The sequence below is a fragment of the Carassius carassius genome, chromosome 5, assembly GCF_963082965.1.
Source record: "Carassius carassius chromosome 5, fCarCar2.1, whole genome shotgun sequence".
NCBI lineage: Eukaryota > Metazoa > Chordata > Actinopteri > Cypriniformes > Cyprinidae > Carassius > Carassius carassius.
In genome coordinates, this window is record NC_081759.1 from 33,732,076 (window position 1) to 33,753,913 (window position 21,838).

At 36.7% G+C, this 21,838-nt stretch overlaps 2 protein-coding genes across 3 annotated transcripts; one reads left to right on the top strand and one right to left on the bottom strand.

Moving 5' to 3' along the window:
- Positions 1-243: 243 nt before the first annotated feature.
- LOC132141368 (TRAF-type zinc finger domain-containing protein 1-like) lies at positions 244-9,770 on the bottom strand. Of its 2 annotated transcripts, none has more exons than XM_059550820.1 (11): positions 9,636-9,770; positions 7,881-7,918; positions 7,245-7,380; positions 6,748-6,801; positions 6,267-6,672; positions 4,743-5,104; positions 4,021-4,269; positions 3,014-3,143; positions 2,694-2,898; positions 1,116-1,176; positions 244-994 (listed from the first exon to the last, which is right to left on the bottom strand). In XM_059550820.1, the coding sequence occupies exons 2-11, from the start codon at positions 7,913-7,915 to the stop codon at positions 956-958; spliced, it is 1,677 nt and encodes a 558-aa protein (XP_059406803.1). In that variant the 5' UTR covers positions 7,916-7,918; positions 9,636-9,770; the 3' UTR covers positions 244-955. The 2 variants fall into 2 exon arrangements, with proteins under 2 accessions (XP_059406803.1, XP_059406802.1); XM_059550819.1 differs by lacking the exon at positions 9,636-9,770 and adding an exon at positions 8,169-8,438.
- On the top strand, positions 9,088-21,259 carry traf2a (Tnf receptor-associated factor 2a). The gene is made up of 11 exons (XM_059550818.1): positions 9,088-9,283; positions 9,524-9,774; positions 10,104-10,182; positions 17,803-17,901; positions 18,166-18,327; positions 18,483-18,557; positions 18,654-18,728; positions 18,823-19,323; positions 19,406-19,583; positions 19,739-19,887; positions 20,898-21,259. Exons 2-11 carry the CDS (start codon positions 9,587-9,589, stop codon positions 21,114-21,116), a joined length of 1,725 nt encoding a protein of 574 aa, XP_059406801.1. The 5' UTR covers positions 9,088-9,283; positions 9,524-9,586; the 3' UTR covers positions 21,117-21,259.
- The last annotated feature ends 579 nt before the right edge of the window (positions 21,260-21,838 follow it).

Genomic DNA, 21,838 nt, shown 5'->3' on the forward strand with positions numbered 1-21,838 from the left:
CCCCTTTACGGTTTTCTTGTGCAAGAAGCAGGGTACAGAGTGCATGTCCAAAAAATGATAAAGAAGAGTCCATATTGATCTTCAAATAGTTGAAATGCCCAGTTAACACTTTGTAGACTACAAAAAAAAAAAAAAAAAACCTGATGGCCATCCAACGTTTAGCACAGCAAAATACTTTTTATTAAAAAAGATGTGATAGTTACATAACCAAAGGAACATAATCAATCAGAATGACAACATAACAAATTTTGCCACAATACAGACAGCTTTACAATAAAAAGTTCTCAGATATGCAGTTTGATTTTTTTTTATTTCATTTTGATGTTTTTAACTGTACATTGTAAAATTATTTCACACTCAGGATCAAATAAGAATTTGTCATTTCTGTAGCACTTCACACACTACACTTTATTGAATGCATTCAGTATATTTTAATACAGCATTAATTAATCTGTTAATTAAAATTGATGAATATAATATTGATCATTAGAGCATTATTAGTTCACAACGCATTATGAACTAATAATATTAATGTTAAAATGTATATGTAAAAAATAATATTAACCAGGATTAATAAATGCAGCATCGTTCAGCTGTTCATGTTAACCACTGCATTAACTAATGTATAAAACAATACAGTAAAGTTTTATCTGAGTTTCTATATTTATACGATAACGTGTAGAGTTTGCATTAAATTATAATACATTTTTCCAATGTCTCTGAAACAAAGACAAAGCACAAAACTAACATTTAAAATCACATACAAACACCATAGAAAAAAATACAATGAAAAAAAAAAAAACTAGTGCAATTAAAGAAATACATTTACAAGGCAAATAATTTATAAATTCAGCTGGACATGTAAATGATTTACAGACACAAACATAATAGCATATAGACAGTAATAACAGGTCACTGCTTTTACTCAAAGATTGATTAGAATCTTTCCCCTTTTCTACTCCTCCTCTTTTTCAACATTATGTTTTTTAGGCACCTAGGGATTAAAATGCAATGTAGAACAGGTCAAAAAGTATTTGTAGAATCAAAATATGTCATATCATCTAATATATCAGGTCTTCCAAATCTTATGATCTTGTAACAATTCACGTACATACCTTTGGAGTCTCTGTGTTGTTATCACTCCTTCGACCTTCCAATCTTCCTCTGTGTGGAGGTCTGTCATGGAAAAATATACACATTTAATCTTTGTAACCAGAATTTTCATCATCATCATCCTCATCATACCTATGTATACATAGTAATTAATTCTGAAAATTATGGTAACACTTTCTATGAAGCCCATATTTATAATACATTATAAGGGTGATGTGACATCATGTTAAATCATCTTATAAATAATCATAATAACAATTATAATGCTTTATAAACTTACAGTTTTGTTGTTATAACTTTTAAGATTATGATTATTTACAACACACAATGAACACCATATTAAATCTACTTTTACATTTATAGTGGGCTACATAAATCTTCTTGACATTGTTTATTTAAGGTCTGCACAGTATCTTACTACATCTTGTGAGTGGTTAGGTGTTGAGTGTTATTTGAGTGTTTCTTGTGAGGCTAATATTAATTCGGATGTGAGCTAATAATTTCAACTTTTGTTTATATTAGGTTACATTTTATTTTGATGGTCCCCTCAGTCTATTGACTATAAACAACTTTGAAATTACAAGTCAACTAATTCTCATTAGAGTATTAGTAGGCTTAGGTTAAGGTTAGGGTTGGTAGAGTGTTGACATACTAGCAAAGTTACTTTTAGTCAGTTTGTCTTTTGGGGAACCATCAAAATAAAGTGTTAGCAGCAGACATACTACTAATTCTCCAATGACTGCTTGTATTTGCAGAATTACTTATCAACAGCTCTGTGCACCATCAAATTAATCAAACTGATATTACAATAAAAAATAGTTCAAAGCAAATGTGTCAAATTACACATTAATCTGATCTGATATTTGATCTTTTGGCTGTTTGAGAAAATTATTATTATTATTATTACTACTAACCTTACAAGTGGTCTCTTGATTGCTTTAAGTAGCATAAGAAAGATGGCAAGATATGAGATTTATAATACATTATAACTATGGTAAATATAATCCATTGTAACTTAAGTGGATGCACCATGTTCACTGTGTGTTATAAATCATCATACTCTTAAAAGCTATAACCACAAATAACTAAATATTACAATTAGGGGTGCACGATATATATCAGCCGCTGATTAATGCGCATCTAGTCAGTAAAGCTGGTTATCTAATCAGCGGTAAGTTACACACAGCCATTGTTAACAGACAAGCTGCACAAATCCAAGCTGATAATGAACGTGGATTTGCTCAGCTTGTCTGTTAACAACGGCTTCGTGTAGTACCAGCTGCTCTATGTGAAATCACGCACCTGATGGAATTTACCACTGATTAGATAACCGGCTTTACTGACTAGATGCGCATTAATCATCGGCCGATATATATCGTGCACCCCTAATTACAATACATTAAAACAGTTCTTATTAATAGTCATAAGATGATATAACATATTGCAAGGTTTTTAAATAGATTAAGCATTATTAATCATTATTAATCAATCAATAACATTATAGTGCCTTAAGAATACTCTTACTATGTATTATAATTATAGGCTTCACAGAAAGTGTTACCAAAAAGATTTAAGCATACCCCGAATTGGTTGTAGAACGAGGCTTGAGGGTGTCATTGAGGCATGTGTTCGCTTCTCCTGCTCCGTGCCTTTGGTTCCTGCTCTTCACCTGCTGCTCAGCATTCGTGTTCTTAGTGTAGGCTGAGGGCAGCCACAGGTCCAAACCTGAGGTGCCTTTCTGCCACCCTTGAGCCGTCTCCCGCAGCAGCTCCTCATCTGGGTCAGCTGCAGAAAGATACAGAGGTACATACTGATTTTAAACACGTGATTTGTAAATAAGAAGTACAATTAATAAGTGGACTGTACAATGAGATTGTTTTCATCTATTTTGGTGGCTCACCTTGATGTCTCACCCTTCTCTGCCTCTCAGGAGATATCCCCTCGTGGGCCTCTTTGGCGGTGTGGGGTGGTTTCCGTGGAGACAATCCACCGATTGAATAAGCTGTCTGGGGGCGGAGGTCACACTTGTCCTGTACAGTATAGATTGAAGAATGTCAACTAAGAGGCGTGCTCTATTTCTGCTCTACTTTCACAAGTGCTTGCAAATTCTAACAGAAACAAATGTATGTATCATGAATGAAAAAAACAAAAAAAAAAAAAAAAACAAATTAGATGGAAAATGGAAAATTACAAGCCAAATTTACACATTTTTATAAATAATTTGTATAAATTACTTAAGGTTCTAGAAGGTTTTCTTAAAGGGATAGTTCAGTCGTTAATTGTCGTGTTGTAGTACACTTGTGAACGTGCATCAAAGTCTAACTCTGAAGAGAAGAATTTGTTGAATAAAGTCATTATTTTTGTTTTCTTTTTGTTTTCTTTTTGTTTTCACAAAAAGTATATCTTAATCTGTGTTCTGAAGATGAGCAAAGGTCTTGCAGGTTTGGAACGACATCAGGGTGAGTAATTAATGAGAGAAATGTTGTTTTTTGGATGAACTATACCTTTAATACCACATGAGCTATGACAGTAAAAATCATATTACCGTAAATAATATGAAATAGTATTCTTTTGTAGATATCCACCATAACAAAGCTTCTCTCTTTACAAAACCATGTAAATATGTTTGCTCAGAATGTTTTGAGACAGATTTAATATGAATTATAACGAGTGCCTATTTTGTGGAGATGATGTAGCATTTTATTTATAAACATTTTTACAAAGAATTTCGGGGTGCCATTCACAATTAGAATGTTGAAATACTGAATTGCATTTGTTGTCAATAATATTACGATTTTGGCAAAATATGAAACACAATATAGCAGATTCTTAAAAAAAAAATCCTATATGTAAAACTTTTTTATGTAAGACCTACTAAGTACTGCAGAAAATCAAAGGGGGTTATACCTGATGGTGAAAGAGTACGTCCTCTTCCAAGGCAACACCACAAAACTCACAAGGAATGAGCACATCGCCCTCAACAGGGCTGGAGGAGGAACTGTAGGAAAGCGGCGAAACGGAGAGGGGCAGGGTAGGTGGACTGGGTGTGCGGGGAGTAATGACATGACTAGCCCCTTGACTGAAGATTTCTTCATATTGAAGAGAAGGAGCTTGTTTACTGAAGGAAGCGATAGCAGAGGTCGGGCTGCAGCCAGTCTGAAAGACAAAAAAACAAATATTTACTTCATCCTAGCCACTAAAGGCAAAAAAATCCAAAACAATCAACTCGAATAGCAAACCCCTCCTCTATGGTCTTAGAAAGAGGAGAAGAATCTGATCAGGGTTCGGCCTGTGGGAGAAGCTAGAGGGCTGAAATTCGAGGAGGTTCCCATGGAAACTAAACACCACATTGTGAAACAACAGAGACCTGACAAGAAGTAATGAAGTGGGAGAGTCGACATCAGTGCTGACATTACAATAGCTTGCTGTGAAATACATGGCTTATGTTGTACTCCGTTAACGTAGATGTGTAATGGTGCTCAAAAGAGGTGACTCTAGAGGCTTTAAGTACCACTGTGGCTGTTGCAACTTCACACTTGCCAGCTCTATCAAGACACAAGAGGCCTGGCTTAAATATCAAGCCAAGAGGGAGTGTAACGTGATGGGATGATTGATGCCTGATCACTTACCTGGTGTAAGATAAGGTCTTCCTCTGGAAAGAGCTCTTCACAGAACTCACAAGGAAGCATGATGTTCGAGGAGGGGCTGTGGCCCACTGTCGGGTTGGCTTTAGGGGAGGCCGCAGTGCAGTTGTTGTTAGTGCTGGAGGAGAGCTGGGATGTGAGATTGCTCGGGGCTGGTGTCCTTCCCAGGCGAAGGTCCCACACTTCAGTCCACACGCCCTCCTGACGGGGGTCCTCCAAGTCTCCTTCACTCTGCAGGCTGAGGGCTAGCATGTAGTCCAGACTGGAGGACTCATAGTCTGGCATCTGTCCCAGAGACCACAGCGGGCTGTTGTTGTTGTTACCCAGCTCCGTTTCCTGATCCAGCACTGAGGAAATGAGCAGAGTGGAAGGTTAGTTTTTTTTCCTCCAGCATCCTGTTAACACCCAACCAAAGCTCCCATTGTATTCAACAATTTGTTTAATGTTTAAAAACCATTCAAACCCCATTGTTGGGATGAAATGATATTGAAATGAACTCCAACTCATACAATAAGCAGATTAATTAAATGTTATGGCCAACATTTAAATTCTACGCAATTTTTATTACATTACATTTCACATTTATGCAATTCCAAGATGGATTTTGGATTTATCCAAAATAAGTGGACAAACATATTTTGTCTAAATAAAAAAAAAAAAAAATTAAAACCATCATTAAAAATTATTTTAAATGCTACAAGTAAAATTAAACATAGAAGCATTATTTTAAGCTTTAATATTGTTTTATTTTAGGTCTGGTTTCACAGAAATGGCTTAGACTAAGCCAGGATTAGGTCAAAGTTCAATTAAGACATTTAAGTAATTTTTATAACCATGCCTTAGAAAAACACATCACTTGTGTGCAACTCCAGACAAAAAAAAGATACGGACATGTTTTAAGATCAATCAGTGCACGTTTCTTTAAATTGAAACAACTCAGACTTGCTTTTTAGTCTGGGACTAGGTTTAAGCCTTGTCAGCAAAACCAGGGGGTTTAGATTACTTAAAATGAAAATTAATTTTTAGATTTGCTATATATCACATTTAACAGTTTTATTAAATTATTTGTAGTTTTTAAAGATTAACATAGTGTTTTAGATGACAACAAAAGTAATCTAAAGGCAACTTTACACATCTGCTTTGTGTCTGTTCAATATTCTGTGTGAAGATGCAATGCAGCATAAAAAAACAGATTAAATGTTGCTCTAACCCACCTCAGCCCCTAGAATAATTTTAGAAATGTACTTTTAATTGTTGTTTAAATGTATTTATGCCACTTTTAAGCACCGTTAAACAGTCTGTGCAGTTGCCACTTCAGATGTGTGTCTGTGCCTCATTTGCATGGGAAATTCACAATTAAATATCCAATATCTACAGACTGGATAAATAAAAAAATAAAAAAAATCGAATATTTGCACATATCTGTCAAGGCTATTTCATGATCCATCCCTAGTTTATTGTGAATATTTTTTTCTGAATAAGGACTAAAACATCCAGATAGATACATACAATAAGCAAAATCATTGTTCCTTGTTGCTGTGTTTCTCCTGGTTCCTCCCCTCACTGTTCCTCTGGTGCTGTTGTGTAGTCTGTCCTCCAAAGGTCGTGGCGGACCCCTGCGGTCTGCTGCTCCTGTGCTGTTATTATTGTATATTAGGTTATGGATTGAATGCGCCTCAAACCATGCTCCTGGGGACTGGGCCCCTGCCCTACTACTGTGCCTCTCCTGAGGTGGAGTCAGACTTCCGCACAGAGCTGGATGGATTTGTTGTTCTCTCAGCATAACGTTACACTTGCAGACGGGGCAGGGCTCGGTGCGGGTCCCACAGTAATCCTCGTGCTCTTTAGTCTGAAAGGAGGCCACCTCCAGATCACAGAACTGACACGGGACCAGTCGATGACTGCACTCTGACCTCTGAAAGGTGTAGGAAAACATCAAATACAGAACTCCTCAATGAATACAACAAATGCATAACTGTTTATTTTGTACCTGGTGGACCTCCATGAACCTCTTCTCTATCTTTAATCCACATTTGCACTGTTCCTGTAAAAACAGGTTTAGATTTCATAAAACCTACATTTAGCAGCCTGGAGAGAACAACAACAACAACTGTTTCTGTGTCATTCTGCAATATACATAACACTGATGCTATATTTAAATGATTGCTTTTTAAAACAGTGCTGATGTTCAATATATTCTACTGTCTTGAAGTCAGCATGGAGCCAAAATTGTGATTGTCTTTTCCTCTCTAATGCTACATATATCCGAGTTAAAATTCTTTTCGAATGAGGAAATAAAGTAGAGCTGAATATTTAGTGTGTGTGTGTTCTTAAGAATAAAGTCATACTGGTTTGGATCAACATTAGGGACAGTGAACTGGAAAAAAAAAATCTAAAGTTTTAATCTGATTATCTGAACCCATAGAATTATTTGTCGACTTTTAAGTTTTCTTTTTTTTTATGTCATACATCACGTCCAGATCGTACCTCTGCATGGTCCATCTCTTTGTGCTGCACAAGCTCAGCATGAGGAAAAGGCTCCTGGCACACCTCACAAAGAGCAATATTCCGCCGACAGTGGATCTCATGTGTTGTAAAGTTGGCTTCTGGAATGTCATGCTTGCTAGAGACAAAGAGCATATCATAATCAGTTGGTTGAGACATAATCAGTTAAGTAAACCACACAATTGCCATTGTCCTCTTGACTAAAGACAATTAACTGATGGTTATTCCTGAGAAAGTGTCGTTGTAAAAGTTTGCTTTGGACAAAAGCGTATCAGCCAAATCATGATAGTCGGGAAGGGAGGACACTGACCGGGAGTACAGCCAGACGGACAGATGGGAGGGACTGTAACACATCTAAGTGAAAGCAAAGGGTTCTCTAATAAACTGAAACTACTAAACAGCATCCCTTATCCAAAGGAGTCGTTCACCCAAAAATAAAAACTATATACCGGCCCTCCAGTGCAACGTTAACATGTTTGGCAAAATGACAGATTAAGTCACCATTTACTTTCATTGGGGTGGTGAAATGAAAGTGATTGATTACTGTACCTGTCCTTCTGACTAACATCCCCTTTCGTTCCGGCATAATTTTTATTCATTTATATTTATTTTACTTACCAATTACTGCAAAACTGCGTATTTTCATCGGCCATATTCTGTGTTAAAAAGAGAAAACTCATTAAACACATACCCGACTCCATGAAACGGTTTTCTGGATAAGATGTCCTTAATAAAATATAGATGGTAAAAAGGAAAAAATACACCGTAGTGAAACAAAGATCGTACTTCGTTCTCCACAGACTTCCTAACAGTCTTTATTACTATATGACTTATTTTTTTTTCGGGTTTTCCTTAAAAAAAAATATTTGCTAGAATGGACATGCTTACATTACACACTTAAGTTACCTTATTATTGCTGAAGCTTGTTAGCGACCACCTGACGCTGCTGTTTTGGCTAGAGAAGTAAAACTACTCGCTAACGTTAGTACCTTTTTTTTTCTTGTTCTCAGTCCAAGAACAAGTAGACATTAAAGGAATTATTCAATGACACAGAGACAGTTAACATTGTTTTGTCATATCAGAATAGGCACACAGGTATTTTAAATATCTGCTTTGAAGTCTGATTAGTTGAATCTAGATGATTGGGCTGCCATCTCGAAGAGTGTCCATTGCTGGTCAGCTAAGTTACAGTATAATGCTCACTCTGTAAGACTCTGTAAATCTACACCGAAACAAGTAATAAACTACTACTGGCCTAAGGTAGATCTGTGCCAACTATCGCAATTATCAGTTCAGCTTTCGTTTCGTGACAGAACAGTATAAACAAGAGGCGGTCTCCGTGAAAACAGCAACACTGACAGATAGTGACGGTGATGTTATTATTAATATTTTCAAAATAAAAGACGAAGATAATCGGCAAAAATACTTATTACAATTATCCAGTAATGGTTGAAAGGAGCTCTACTGCAACATATGACGTGTTTACGCTAGACGTTTGTTTTGTGGATTTTATTTGTATTTATTTATTAAATCAGAAAGAATACATCGTGTAGATTAAAGATTATTTTTGACAGATTTTGGGCAGTCATGGTAAACACTGACTAACGTTAGTTTAGATTTTTTTACATAAAAACACTAACGGTAATAGTAGTAGTAATAATAATATTCATTCATTTATTAATTCATCATAAATATCCATCCTATTATGCATAATTGTATTAAATTTATGACATTCAATTAAAGAAAGAAGACTTTTGTTTTGTAATTTTAAATACGTTAAAGTTCTAGCTTCACATCTTTTGAAAACATTCGCCCCCTAGTGGACACTACCATCTATGAGCAGCTGGAGAGAACACGACGCCTACCCTTACTCACCTTTTTAAGGAACACTATAAATAATAATAATAATAATAATAATAATAATAAATTATGACTGTACACGGCAAAAACGATAAATGTAATTGATACAATGTTTCACAGCACTGCAGGGGGTTTTATAATGTTCATTGGACCATAATATGGTAGGACATATGTGATTTTAAAACGTAACAATATTTAATGTTATGAAAATATAACAATAAATGCTAACGTACCATGCTACTATAAAACTTTATTTTGACGATGCTATTTTGTCATAGCAGTCATGCCTGTATAAACATTAACCCTTGCGTGTATTTAGATGTATTTAACTGACGTTTGCATATTAAGTTAATCATTTTATGTGACACAACGCAAAATCGTCTGTTTACAACCCCTTTCAGTGAAATGTGTAGAAAGATCCGTGTCTCTTCTCCGGAGCCTGGTCACATGCGCGCTCGGGAATAATGGCTGCACAGAAACCCTCACCACCATCTTCATTAGAAGGCAACAAACCTGGCTTCCCCAAGAAAATACTCGCCAACAAGCTGGAGGATAAGCATCTGTGCAATATCTGTCTGAAAATCCTTAGGAGACCGTTTCAGGCGCAGTGCGGACATCGTTTCTGTTCTTATTGTTTTAATAAAGCAGTGAGGTAAGCGGCATTCAGTCCAGATGGCCCACCTGATACGACGCTACAAAAGATGAACACGACCTGTCAGGCCTCCCGTGCCATTTTTATGGTATATTTTATGGGTATACAAGCAGTAAACGTTGCTTCAGATTGGGGAACATAAATAAATGCAGGCTGTCAGGTTGTGTTCGGTTTCTTGTTTAGCTGGGCTCGCTGGAAACTACGATAGCCAGACTGTTGTAGCTGTTGTCAAAATCAACTATTACTACTATATGTGGTGCGCCTTTGTATTTATTATTATTTTAAGTGCTTGTGTGTATGAAATCTTTATTTATTTTTTTGCATCGTAGCTCTGGACCACAGAAATGCAGTGCCTGTATAAAGGAGGACATATTTGAAGAACCAACATCAATTTTGAAACTGGGCTGTGTAAGTGTTCGTTTTGTTATACAGTACAATTGAAATGGTAGGAAAATCGCCTTGAAATATTTTCAGTGCTGATAACCAGAGGTGGGTAGAGTACCCAAAAACTGTATTAAAGTAAAAGTACTAGTCTGATTAGTTACTTGAGTAAGATTAAAAAAGTATCGGATAAAAAAAAAATCTACTCCAGTAGTTAGTTACAAGTTACTTTGGGTTATAGATACTGAGTCTATTTTTATTTAGATATATAGATAAAATGTGTGTGTGTGTGTGTGTGTGTGTGTGTGTAAATATATATATTTCATCAGCCTTTACTCCAGTCTTCAATGTCACATAATCCTTAAGAAATCATTCCAATATGTTGATTTACTATCAATGATGTTCTTTTTATCTTTCTATACATCAAATAATCTTAAACAAAATGTCACAGGTTCCAAAAAAAATATTAAGCAGCAAAACTGTTTCCAGCACTGGTAATAATTCAATATATTATAATTATATTTTGAAGGATCATAACTCTGAAAACTGGAATAACAGCTGATGTAAATTCGGATTTGCATCACGAAATAAATTATATTTTAAAGTATGTATTATAGTGTTGTCACGATACCAAAATTATTGTTTCGATACCGATACCTAGTCAAGAATTGCGATTGCGATACTTTTTCGACAATTTTCCTGAAAAGGGAAAATACACTCTCAAATATCATTGCTGTGCTTTATTTTAAAACCGGGACAACATTCTAATCATATAACACACTAATAAATGAACATATGAACAGCAGATACTTTAAACATTTGAACAAAATATGAAATATCAAAATATAAAAAATAAATTAGAGCAATGACATTCAAGGGAAAGAAAGAATAAATTTAGCATTATTATCTGAGTTATCATAAGAAACATAAGAGTAATACATTTATCTTGATTCTGAACTTTGAATAAAAATATGAACAGCAATTATATTAAACGTATATTTAATGTTTCTGAACTCAGAAGGCTAAATGTCAAAAGATAAATAATATCAATTTAAGCAATGGCATTCAAGTAAAAAAAAAAGCAAATAAAATTTAGCAGCAATATCTCAGATATTGTAACTTATTCTGTCAGTTGTGCAACCTTTTCTTTCAGAGGAGAAAACTCAGCCAGTTAGCTTTAATGAGCGTCATCTTTTTCTACCAGTCGTGGACTGGCGGCCACAGTATCACTTAGACTCGCACATGCAGCCTAGTGATGCGCGGGTCAGGTTTCTTTCCAACCCGCGGGTCCCGCTTTTATGAAATTATTTGGCCCCCCCCAGCCCGCAAATAAATTAACATTTCTTTACCCGCCCCGACCCGTGCATCGAGGACATCATGGAAGATACATTGCTGCTTAGACCTTCGTTTTGTAACCTTATCAAAGAACCTAATAAAATATGAAAATATATATTCCAAATATTTAATATAGGCTATAGGGAATTGTACTAGTGATGGTTCGTCCGTGTACGAATCTTTTAGGTGAACGAATCGTTCTCATTCAGGGAATCCACTGACTCATATTTCTTGTTCACTGAAGTTCCTCCCTCCACAGCAGCGCGAGAGCACGGCGCTATTAGCAGCGCATGCGCAGCTCGTGAACAGCTCTGTGAACTGTTTCATCCTGTCAAAGAGTTACTCAAGATGTGACGGAGTTATTTAAACTATTTAATGCGATTATGCACACATTTTAGTAAAGCCAAATCAGTTTAGTAAAGCCACTAATGCAGCCATCTCGCTGTAGTGCTTTTTTGTTGCTTGCGTGAGGAGAAAAAACACAGATGTCCATAGGGAGGCACTGGAAGCGTGCGTTGCACACACCAACATGAAATACGTCTCTTACAAATCTGGAACGCAGTCATTCTTTGAAGTATCGATAATAATACATTTAGGAATCATGACGTTTTTAATTTCTGAGAATTGCAATACTTTTGAAGTATCGGTGCACCGTGCAACACTAATGTATTATACAGTCGTGGCCAAAAGTTTTGAGAATTACATAATTATTAGTTTTCAAAACGTTTGCTGCTAAACTGCTTTTAGATCTTTGTTTCAGTTGTTTCTGTGATGTACTGAAATATAATTACAAGCACTTCATACGTTTCAAAGGCTTTTATCGACAATTACATGACATTTATGCAAAGAGTCAGTATTTGCAGTGTTGGCCCTTCTTTTTCAGGACCTCTGCAATTCGACTGGGCATGCTCTCAATCAACTTCTGGGCCAAATCCTGACTGATAGCAACCCATTCTTTCATAATAAATTCTTGGAGTTTATCAGAATTAGTGGGTTTTTGTTTGTCCACCCGCCTCTTGAGGATTGACCACAAGTTCTCAATGGGATTAAGATCTGGGGAGTTTCCAGGCCATGGACCCAAAATTCCAACATTCTGGTCCCCGAGCCACTTAGTTATCACTTTTGCCTTATGGCACGGTGCTCCATCGTGCTGGAAAATGCATTGTTCTTCACCAAACTGTTGTTGGATTGTTGGAAGAAGTTGCTGTTGGAGGGTGTTTTGGTACCATTCTTTATTCATGGCTGTGTTTTTGGGCAGAATTGTGAGTGAGCCCACTCCCTTGGATGAGAAGCAACCCCACACATGAATGGTGTCAGGATGCTTTACTGTTGGCATGACACAGGACTGATGGTAGCGCTCACCTTTTCTTCTCCGGACAAGCCGTTTTCCAGATGCCCCAAACAATCGGAAAGGGGCTTCATCGGAGAATATGACTTTGCCCCAGTCCTCAGCAGTCCATTCACTATACTTTCTGCAGAAGATCAATCTGTCCCTGATGTTTTTTTTGGAGAGAAGTGGCTTCTTTGCTGCCCTTCTTGACACCAGGTCATCTTCCAAAAGTCTTGGCCTCACTGTGCGTGCAGATGCGCTCACACCTGCCTGCTGCCCTTCCAGAGCAAGCTCTGCACTGGTGGCACTCTGATCCCGTCAAAAAAAGCCATTTTTATGCACGCGTTTCTTTGCAGGTCACCATGGTTAACAATGGAAGAACAATGATTTCAAGCATCACTTTCCTTTTAACATGTCAAGTCTGCCATTCTAACCCAATCAGCCTGACATAATGATCTCCAGCCTTGTGCTTGTCAACATTTTCACCTGAGTTAACAAGACGATTACTGAAATGATCTCAGCAGGTCCTTTAATGACAGCAATGAAATGCAGTGGAAAGGTTTTTTTGGGATTAAGTTAATTTTCATGGCAAAGAAGGACTATGCAATTCATCTGATCACTCTTCATAACATTCTGGAGTATATGCAAATTGCTATTATAAAAACTTAAGCAGCAACTTTTCCAATTTCCAATATTTATGTAATTCTCAAAACTTTTGGCCACGACTGTATATGTATAAATAACCTCTGACACAGAGAAGAGTGAAAACTCCTCACATGACCGCTAAGTTACCAAACATCTGAACATAACGAACCAAATGCACATTAACGGATCTTCTTCTGTCTGCTCGCAGAAGTATATTTCTGCAAGCATAAATATTGTGGAAATATCATAATTAACTGTGTCTAGGCATAGGGGGGTCGTCATGTGACACACAGCAGCCACAACAGCATATTGGCAAATTATTATTGAGCATTATTTATTTATTTATTTTTCATTTTTATTAGAAACATTCCCAGACGCATGAACTATATAATGAAATATCTCGATATTCACATTTCATAGATTGTTAATAATGATAATATGCGATGGTCAAAGTAGCCTAATTATGCTATTTATTATAAAAACCCTGTCTGTTTACTTAAGTAACAGAAATAGGTGTCATGCCATAACATATTTTTAATATGACTGACTTTATATTAAATGTGAATTTAACATTGAAAGTTAATGTGATATAAAAACTGCTACTAATCTTTCATTGTTCAGAAAGAGAGCAAATACAACATTTACATTATCAAAGATCATTTTCACTGACAGTCTAGAGTTCAGTCACTCTCAGAAACTCCCATTAAAATCACTGAAACTGGTATTACTGTGCAATCAATATCTTATTTACAGATTCGTACACGCACAAATGCACTTTGTTTCTGACGAGAGAATTTGCCAGAAAGAGTTATTCAGTCAGCAAGCGAGTGAAGGAAGCACCGGCATTTTACTGATGACTCATCTGAACACCTTTGATTGGCCATTGCTTTCATAAGCTCAACAAAATCGTGTGTGATTGGTTATAATGCGCAGCGATTTAAAAATGCATCTATCTCTGGCTCAGCGCCAGCCAGCGATCACAGATCTGAATTTAGCAGCTGTTGATATGACTTGCTGAACGTATTCACTCCGGTGTGATTGTATTAAAATTAATCAAATATTGATCGACTTTTTTTGTCTTTTGGAAGCTTCATTCAACTTGGTTCCCTTATGTAAGTCACACGTACAACAAACTAATTGTATCGTGTACTGTAATCAAATGTAACCCAAGTTATTACCTGTTGAACAGTAGACCGCACACGGCGGTGTTCATCTAATAAAGATCTTCATCGCTAGCAAATAGCCTTTGCAGATTTGCTTTCAATTCAGTGCAGTTCCATAGCCACGTTTTCAACGCTGCTGATTTTAAACGTTACAACTCTGAGTGAACCGTTTCAAACGCTCAGTGCGCGGCAGGATACTGAACGAATCATTCAAACAGATTCATGAACTAATTCACTCGTTTGCCAACTGGTTTGATCAAGCCTTTGAACGGTATTGACTCAAAAGAATGAATCATTCGCGAATGAGCATCGCTCATTGCCCAGAGAAAAGTAGACGTCGCGTTTGGAACAAATTGAAGCATTTATAACATTTATTGCATTAAGATAAAGTAACGAGAGGAGCTTCGCCCACAGTAACAAAGTAAAAGTACAGATTTTTTTCCAAAGAATTTACTCAAGTAAGAGTAAAAGTACCCATCTTTAAATATACTCCAAAAGTATTAGTTACCCAAAAAATGTACTCAAGTAAAAGTACCCATCTTTAAATATACTCCAAAAATATTAGTTACCCAAAAAATTTACTCAAGTAAATGTAATGAAGTAAATGTAACTCGTTACTACCCACCTCTGCTGATAACCCTTTCAAAAATAAATAAGCAAATAAAAATAAAATGAGTATTCACACAGTATAATCACTAGTTTCCACTTAAGTGCCACATCTACTAAAATGTGACCCTGTACCATGAAACCAGTCTTAAGTGTCATTTTTTTCGAAATTGTGATTTATACATAATCTGAAAGGTGAATTAATAAGCTTTCTATTGATGTATGGTTTATTAGAATCAGATAATATTTGGCAGAGAAAATCTGGATTCTGTGGGTGCAAAAAAATACTGAGAAAATCGCCTTTGAAGTTGTCCAAATGAATTCTTAGCAATGCATATTACTAATCAAAAATTAAATTTTGATATATTTACAGTAGGAAATTTACAAAAAAATATTCATGGAACATGATATTAACTTAAGATCATAATGCTTTTTGGCATAAAAGAAAAAAAACAATCATTTTGACCCATACAAGGAATTTTTTTTTTTTTTTTTTTTTTTGGCTATTGCTAAAACTATACCCCTGCAACTTAAGACTGGTTTTGTGGTCCAGGGTCACAAATGATAAAACCACCATAATTTTATATATATATATATTAGGGCTGGACGATCAATCGAAAAATAATCAAAACCGAAATTCATAACCTCTAACCGACGTAATTTTCCCATGTCGGTTATTTCGGTTTTTTAATCATGTTAACACTTCCCCCTTAAAAGCATACTAGCGCGTGCGTAGTCACATGACTCTGCTCTCCAGTCAGTGGCATAAAAGCAAAGCGGTGTGAGCGGTGAGGCTTGCGTCTTCACTAAACTTTGTCAGTTGTATTTGATTTATGGTTTGGACATTCAAACGATTAGATGAACGGATGTGTATTATTATATCGAGCTACCATGTTCACGCAGCTGCATTGTGGCACGAACACTCATATAAACAGTGGATGTGAAGATCGCGCGCACAGAGGAACACAGAAACTAGTTGTCAGCGCTGTCCTGTGATTTATCACTAAAGTAGCTTAGAATCTCAAAACTTATTATAGCATGTTTGTGTGCAGCGCACATGAAGCACAAGCGCGTGCATAGAGAGCAGCGGTCGGCGGTCGCGCTGCGAGTTCCCGGTTTGTGTCCGTTCTCGGACTGTTCTGTGTATTTTAACTGTAGAAAAGGTTGTTCCGAGTCGAAACTACGATACAGAAAACTACATCAGTATATCATCATAAACGCAGCCGTTTTTGTCTTACGTGAACATAAACAGATGAGAAAGAAAACACACATGTACAGTATTTTTGCTTAAAGAGACAAGAGCCTAATAAACGCGCTGCCTGTCATTAATGTTAATCAAAGAACAAAAGAAAATCATTCACTGATCTTGACTGAATATATTTAATAACTTTGCTTGGTTTATCATTATTTTATTTATAAAAAGAAAACTATGCAGTTTTTAAAGTTTTAATTACAGTTTCTGTAACTGAAATTTAGTTTAGTTGTATTTATTTATGATCTTGCTAATTGATTTGTTTGTTCCTTTCTTATTACTGACCTATCTTATTACTTGTCTTTAATTTACTTACACTTTAATATTTGAAATTTATATAAATCTAGTTGTTTTTGCTATGGTATTTGTTTTTTAATCACAGGCAAAATTCCTCTTGCAGTGTTTTGTAGGCTGCTTATTTTTGCTCATGTTTTTCAGCTGCAACAGAATGCTTTGTAAAAATGTTTGACATCTAAATGTTTGACTTAATTTTTTTTATATTGGATTTTTTATCTTATTGGAATCGAAACTAGGAATCGATAAGAATCGGAAAAAAGAAATGTTACGAAAATAGATAAAATTGCTGAAAGTCAATCATATTTACAGTACAAACCTTGTCAGTGAACTATGAGGGCAAAAACAAAACAAAACCGAAAACAAAATAATCGTTCAATAATCATAATCGAGGCAAAATGTTCAATTAATCGAGGTTTTGATTTTAGGCCATAATCGTCCAGCCCTAAAATATATATATATATATATATATATATATATATATATATATATATATATATTACATTTACATTTATTCATTTAGCTAACGCTTTTATCCAAAGCGACTTACAATTGCTATATATGTCAGCGGTCGCACGCCTCTGGAGCAACTAGGGGTTAAGTGTCTTGCTCAGGGACACATTGGTGCCTCACAGTGGATTCAAACTCTCACACCAAGTGCATTTGTCTTATCCACTGGGCCATCACCACGTGTGTGTGTGTGTGTGTGTGTATATATATATATATATATATATATATATATATATATATATATATATATTAATACACATAGTAATTCAATAAAAAAAGAACAATCCACACCACAGAGGAACAGTTATTATTGAAACGTTTTTTTTTTCTTTTTTTCTTTTCTGTTTGCTTAAACTAAACAGAATATCATCTTCCATTGGTGTGAACGCTAATTATCTTTGTAGTCATAGTTCTTGGTGTGAACAGGCCTTAACCTGTTTTTCACTGTCAGAAATGGGACAAATGAAAGCTGGAAGAAGATTTCACTTTCACTATGTGCAAATTCTTTTTAGGCTTTTCCCGATAATGCTGCAAAAAGAGAAGTTGAAGCTCTTGAAGCTGTTTGCATCAATGAGGAATGCAGCTGGACAGGCACCATCAAAGAATATGAGGTACTTTGTGTCCCTTCCATGCTTTCAAAAAACTGATTAAACCAGCTTTGCCAGGCTCGTACATAACTGGTTGGCAAGCAGATCTCCTAACCTGACCAGCTGAAAAGCACCCTAAACCCACTAACAAACCAGCTTGACCAGACTGGAAGATCAACTAAGACCAGAAAACCTAAATCTTATAATCTTTTATTTATTTTTTTAGGCAGTGTTGTTTGCCGTTTTTAAATGACATGCACCATCTGAATGGTTCTTGATCTCTCAAAGGCAAACCATGAGGGAAAGTGTGACTTCAGGATCCTTCCCTGCCCATCATGCAAAGAGCTCCTGAGAGCCAACGAACTGGAACGTCACAATGAGAGAGAGTGCCCAGAAAGGACTCTTAATTGTAAATACTGCAAGGAGCCATTTCATTTTAAAAACATTAAGGTAAGACTCTTATTAACATTAAAAAACAGAACAGGTTTTATTCCCCCTAAATATAATGTGAGGATCATTAATCAATCATTTATTCATTCATGGCTTCATCTTTTTAGTTTTGGATTTTTATGATACTTGTGATACTAAAGAACATGTTTTTTTAGGCCCATGATGAGATATGTCCGAAATACCCAATGATTTGTGAAGGTTGTGCCAAGAAAAAAATTCCCAGAGAGAAAGTAAGTAAATAGCATTTAGGCTTTTTTTATTTTGTATTTATATTTATAACTTTTCATAGTTACTTTCATTTGGGTATCTGTCTTGTCCTTCTGCAGTACATGGACCACATTAAACTGTGCACCAAATTCAGAACACCTTGCAGATTTCACGTTGTAGGCTGTGATATGATGGTTGGTAATCTGCCTTTTTCTGCATCCATTAGACTTCATATTCATTTCGGTTCCACAAATGTTTATTAGCATCAGGCTCTCTGATTTCTTGAAGGTGGAAAAGGAGAAGATCAGTGAACATGAGCAAGCCTGTTCCTACGAGCACTTAAACCTCCTATTGCACTTCATCATGGGCATCAAGGTGAACTTGGAGTGTCTGCAGCCTCAGAGTCTGGAACTGGCCAGCCATAAGATCCACGAGCTGCACCAGTCTCTGCGGGAGCTGGAGCTGAAGATGGGCCAGCTGAGTGGAGCTGGGGCTCCCGTGCAGGGGGCTTTTGCGCTGCTGCCGCCACCACCAGCTCCGACGCTAGGTACGTCTTTCACCCCACTCCCTACAGCCGTCGGGGCAGCCTTGGAGCTGCAGCTACATAGTGAGAAAACCAAAGTGGCGGAGCTCAGCCGTCGCTGTCAGGAGCTGGAGCTGAAGGTAAGCACCTTTGAGAACATCGTCTGCGTGCTCAACCGTGAGATGGAGCGCTCCGCCACCACCATGGAGGCCTATAACCGCCAGCACCGGCTTGACCAGGACAAGATTGAGATACTCAACAACAAGGTAAAGTGTCTGATGTAAAAGCATGTATTTTTTTTTTTTTAGCCTGAGATATAGTTTAATTCAATACTAGATTTTTATGCAGGTACGGCAGTTGGAGAGGACAGTAGGCCTTAGGGATCTCTCCATCGTGGAGATGGAGGCAAAGATGAGGGAGATGTCCGCTGCCACTTATGATGGTGTATTTGTGTGGAAGATCTCTGACTTCTCGAAGAAGAGACAAGATGCTGTAGCCGGACGGGCACCTGCAATGTTCTCGCCTGGTATTTTTATTTTGCACGTTTTACTTTTACCTTTACAGTTTCATATTAATTATTCAGAAAAGTGTGAGAGATTGCTTGTGTTTGTTGTTTAGCTTAGATATGATATATTTTGTGGTATGGCGTCTCACTCCAAGGTGCCCTGTTGTTTGTTACAGCATTTTACACAAGCAAATATGGCTATAAGATGTGTTTGCGCATCTATCTGAATGGAGATGGGACAGGACGTGGTACTCACTTGTCTCTATTCTTCGTGGTGATGAGGGGACACAGTGATGCCTTGCTTAAGTGGCCTTTCAATCAGAAGGTCAGTGTGATCAACTTTTAACATTTTGTGTCTGACCATTGTGTATTCCTGAAATCCTGACAGACTTTTCAGATTGAAGTCAGTGAAGTGCTGGCTATTTTTTGTCCTATTATTTTATTCAAAACTACATACCGTAAATGCGATTTGGGGTGTGACTCATTACTAAATTACTGATAGTAATGAATAAAAAAAAAATGAAGAAAGTATTTTGAAAAAAAGAAAAACCTAAACCTTGAATGCACTCACATCATGTATTTAAGATGTAAGAAAAATATATAATTGTTCCAAATGTTGGGGTTGGTTAAATTGTATAATTTTTTATTTTTTAGACTCTAATGCTCATCAAAGCTGCATTTATTTGATTAAATATTCAGTAAAATCACTAATATTTCAAATTATAATAATATTATAATATAGTCACTCATTTTTCTTATGATGGCAAAGGTGAATATACTCCAGTCTTCAGTGTCACATGATTTATCAGAAATAATTCTTATATGGTGATTTGGTGTTAAAAAATGCATCATTCTTTTTATGATTTTTCTAATAGAAAGTGAAATAACAGCTTTTATATAAAATATAAATATTTTGTAACATGTCTTTACTGTCATTGTCCTTACGGCATAGAATTAATAATTAATTTTTTTTAACAAAATTAACCCCAAAATTTTGAATGATAGTGTTATGTTTTGCTTTTCACTTGGTTATCACAACATTGCATTTTTAGTCATTTAATTTGTTTTATACTATTTTCAAGAAACATTTTTGTCAGTTATGTGCAACCAACATGTAATATCTTTGTTGTGGACACTCCTAAAGTATGTCATTAACACAAACATAATGTATGACCATGGCCATTTTCATCCCTTTATGTTCTCACTCTATGCTTTTTATGGGGACCTTGTTCCTTCCACCGAATGGCTGGCTTCAGCTTTGCATCCATTCATACCTGTCTCAGCTCACACCTTTCTTGTCATTTAAATATATTTATCCAACACCTTGGTCCTCAGGTCACCCTCATGTTGCTGGATCAGAACAACAGGGAGCACATCATCGATGCCTTCCGGCCAGACATTTCCTCTTCCTCCTTCCAGAGGCCTGTGAGTGACATGAACATTGCCAGCGGCTGCCCTCTCTTCTGCCCTCTCTCCAAACTAGACTCCAAGAACTCCTACATCCGAGATGACACAATCTTCATCAAGGCCATTGTTGACCTCACAGGCCTTTAAGGTGTCAGATGCCACTGCTCCGTCATGCTCCTCTCTCCAGCCTGTAGTGGTTCCTGTGCAGTACTTGTTTTCCTGAGGCCTGTTCCCTCGGTCCGAGCTCTTTGCCGTGCTCTCGTGAGCCCAAAGGGACTACGACACCACTCTTGTACCAAAATTGTTCCCAGAGTTTCTGCAGTTTTACTGTAATATAGTTGCCCTTTGGGAACCTCTCACTCTCTCGTAGTGGGATAGCTGTCAGCTGTGATTGTAACGTAACTACTTGCCTGTGCCATAGATGTGGCACCTTGCCTTTTATAGAGATTGAGAAGACTTTCTCCACAAGACACACGTCATTTCATTTCCAAGCGCTTGGCTTGTGTCGCACTCACTATTTGGGTACTTTTATGCTTTCCTTAGTGTTTGAGCTACTCTTAAGTGAATGTTTCGTGTGTAGACGGACACAGAGTCACACTAATGAATGATGTCGATGCGTTCATTTTGCGACTGTGTAGTTAACTTGCTTCATACGCATCGACAGTCTTCTGACATTCCCTTTGAGCATTGTGTGCTTAGACTGTTTCTCGTTTTCATTGGCTCTCTGTAGTGGTGGACATTGCTTGAATTTAAAGTGCAGAATTTGGGTTTCAATAACCTGCTTGTGAGTTGAGGAGTTTGTGTGTGTGTGTGTGAAGATGTGATATGTTTTTTGGCCTTCGTTTCCATTTTCGGTGTTCTTTGATGTA

Coding starts and splice junctions, on each gene's coding strand:
- LOC132141368 (XM_059550820.1), bottom strand. CDS start 7,915: ATGGCCGATGAAAATACGCAGTTTTGCAGTAATTG. Junction 4,270..4,742: donor AAGACCTTATCTTACACCAG/GTAAGTGATCAG, acceptor TTTGTCTTTCAG/ACTGGCTGCAGCCCGACCTC. Junction 995..1,115: donor ACAACACAGAGACTCCAAAG/GTATGTACGTGA, acceptor TTTAATCCCTAG/GTGCCTAAAAAACATAATGT.
- traf2a (XM_059550818.1), top strand. CDS start 9,587: ATGGCTGCACAGAAACCCTCACCACCATCTTCATTAGAAGGCAACAAA. Junction 18,729..18,822: donor TTGTAGGCTGTGATATGATG/GTTGGTAATCTG, acceptor GATTTCTTGAAG/GTGGAAAAGGAGAAGATCAG. Junction 19,584..19,738: donor ACCTGCAATGTTCTCGCCTG/GTATTTTTATTT, acceptor TGTTTGTTACAG/CATTTTACACAAGCAAATAT.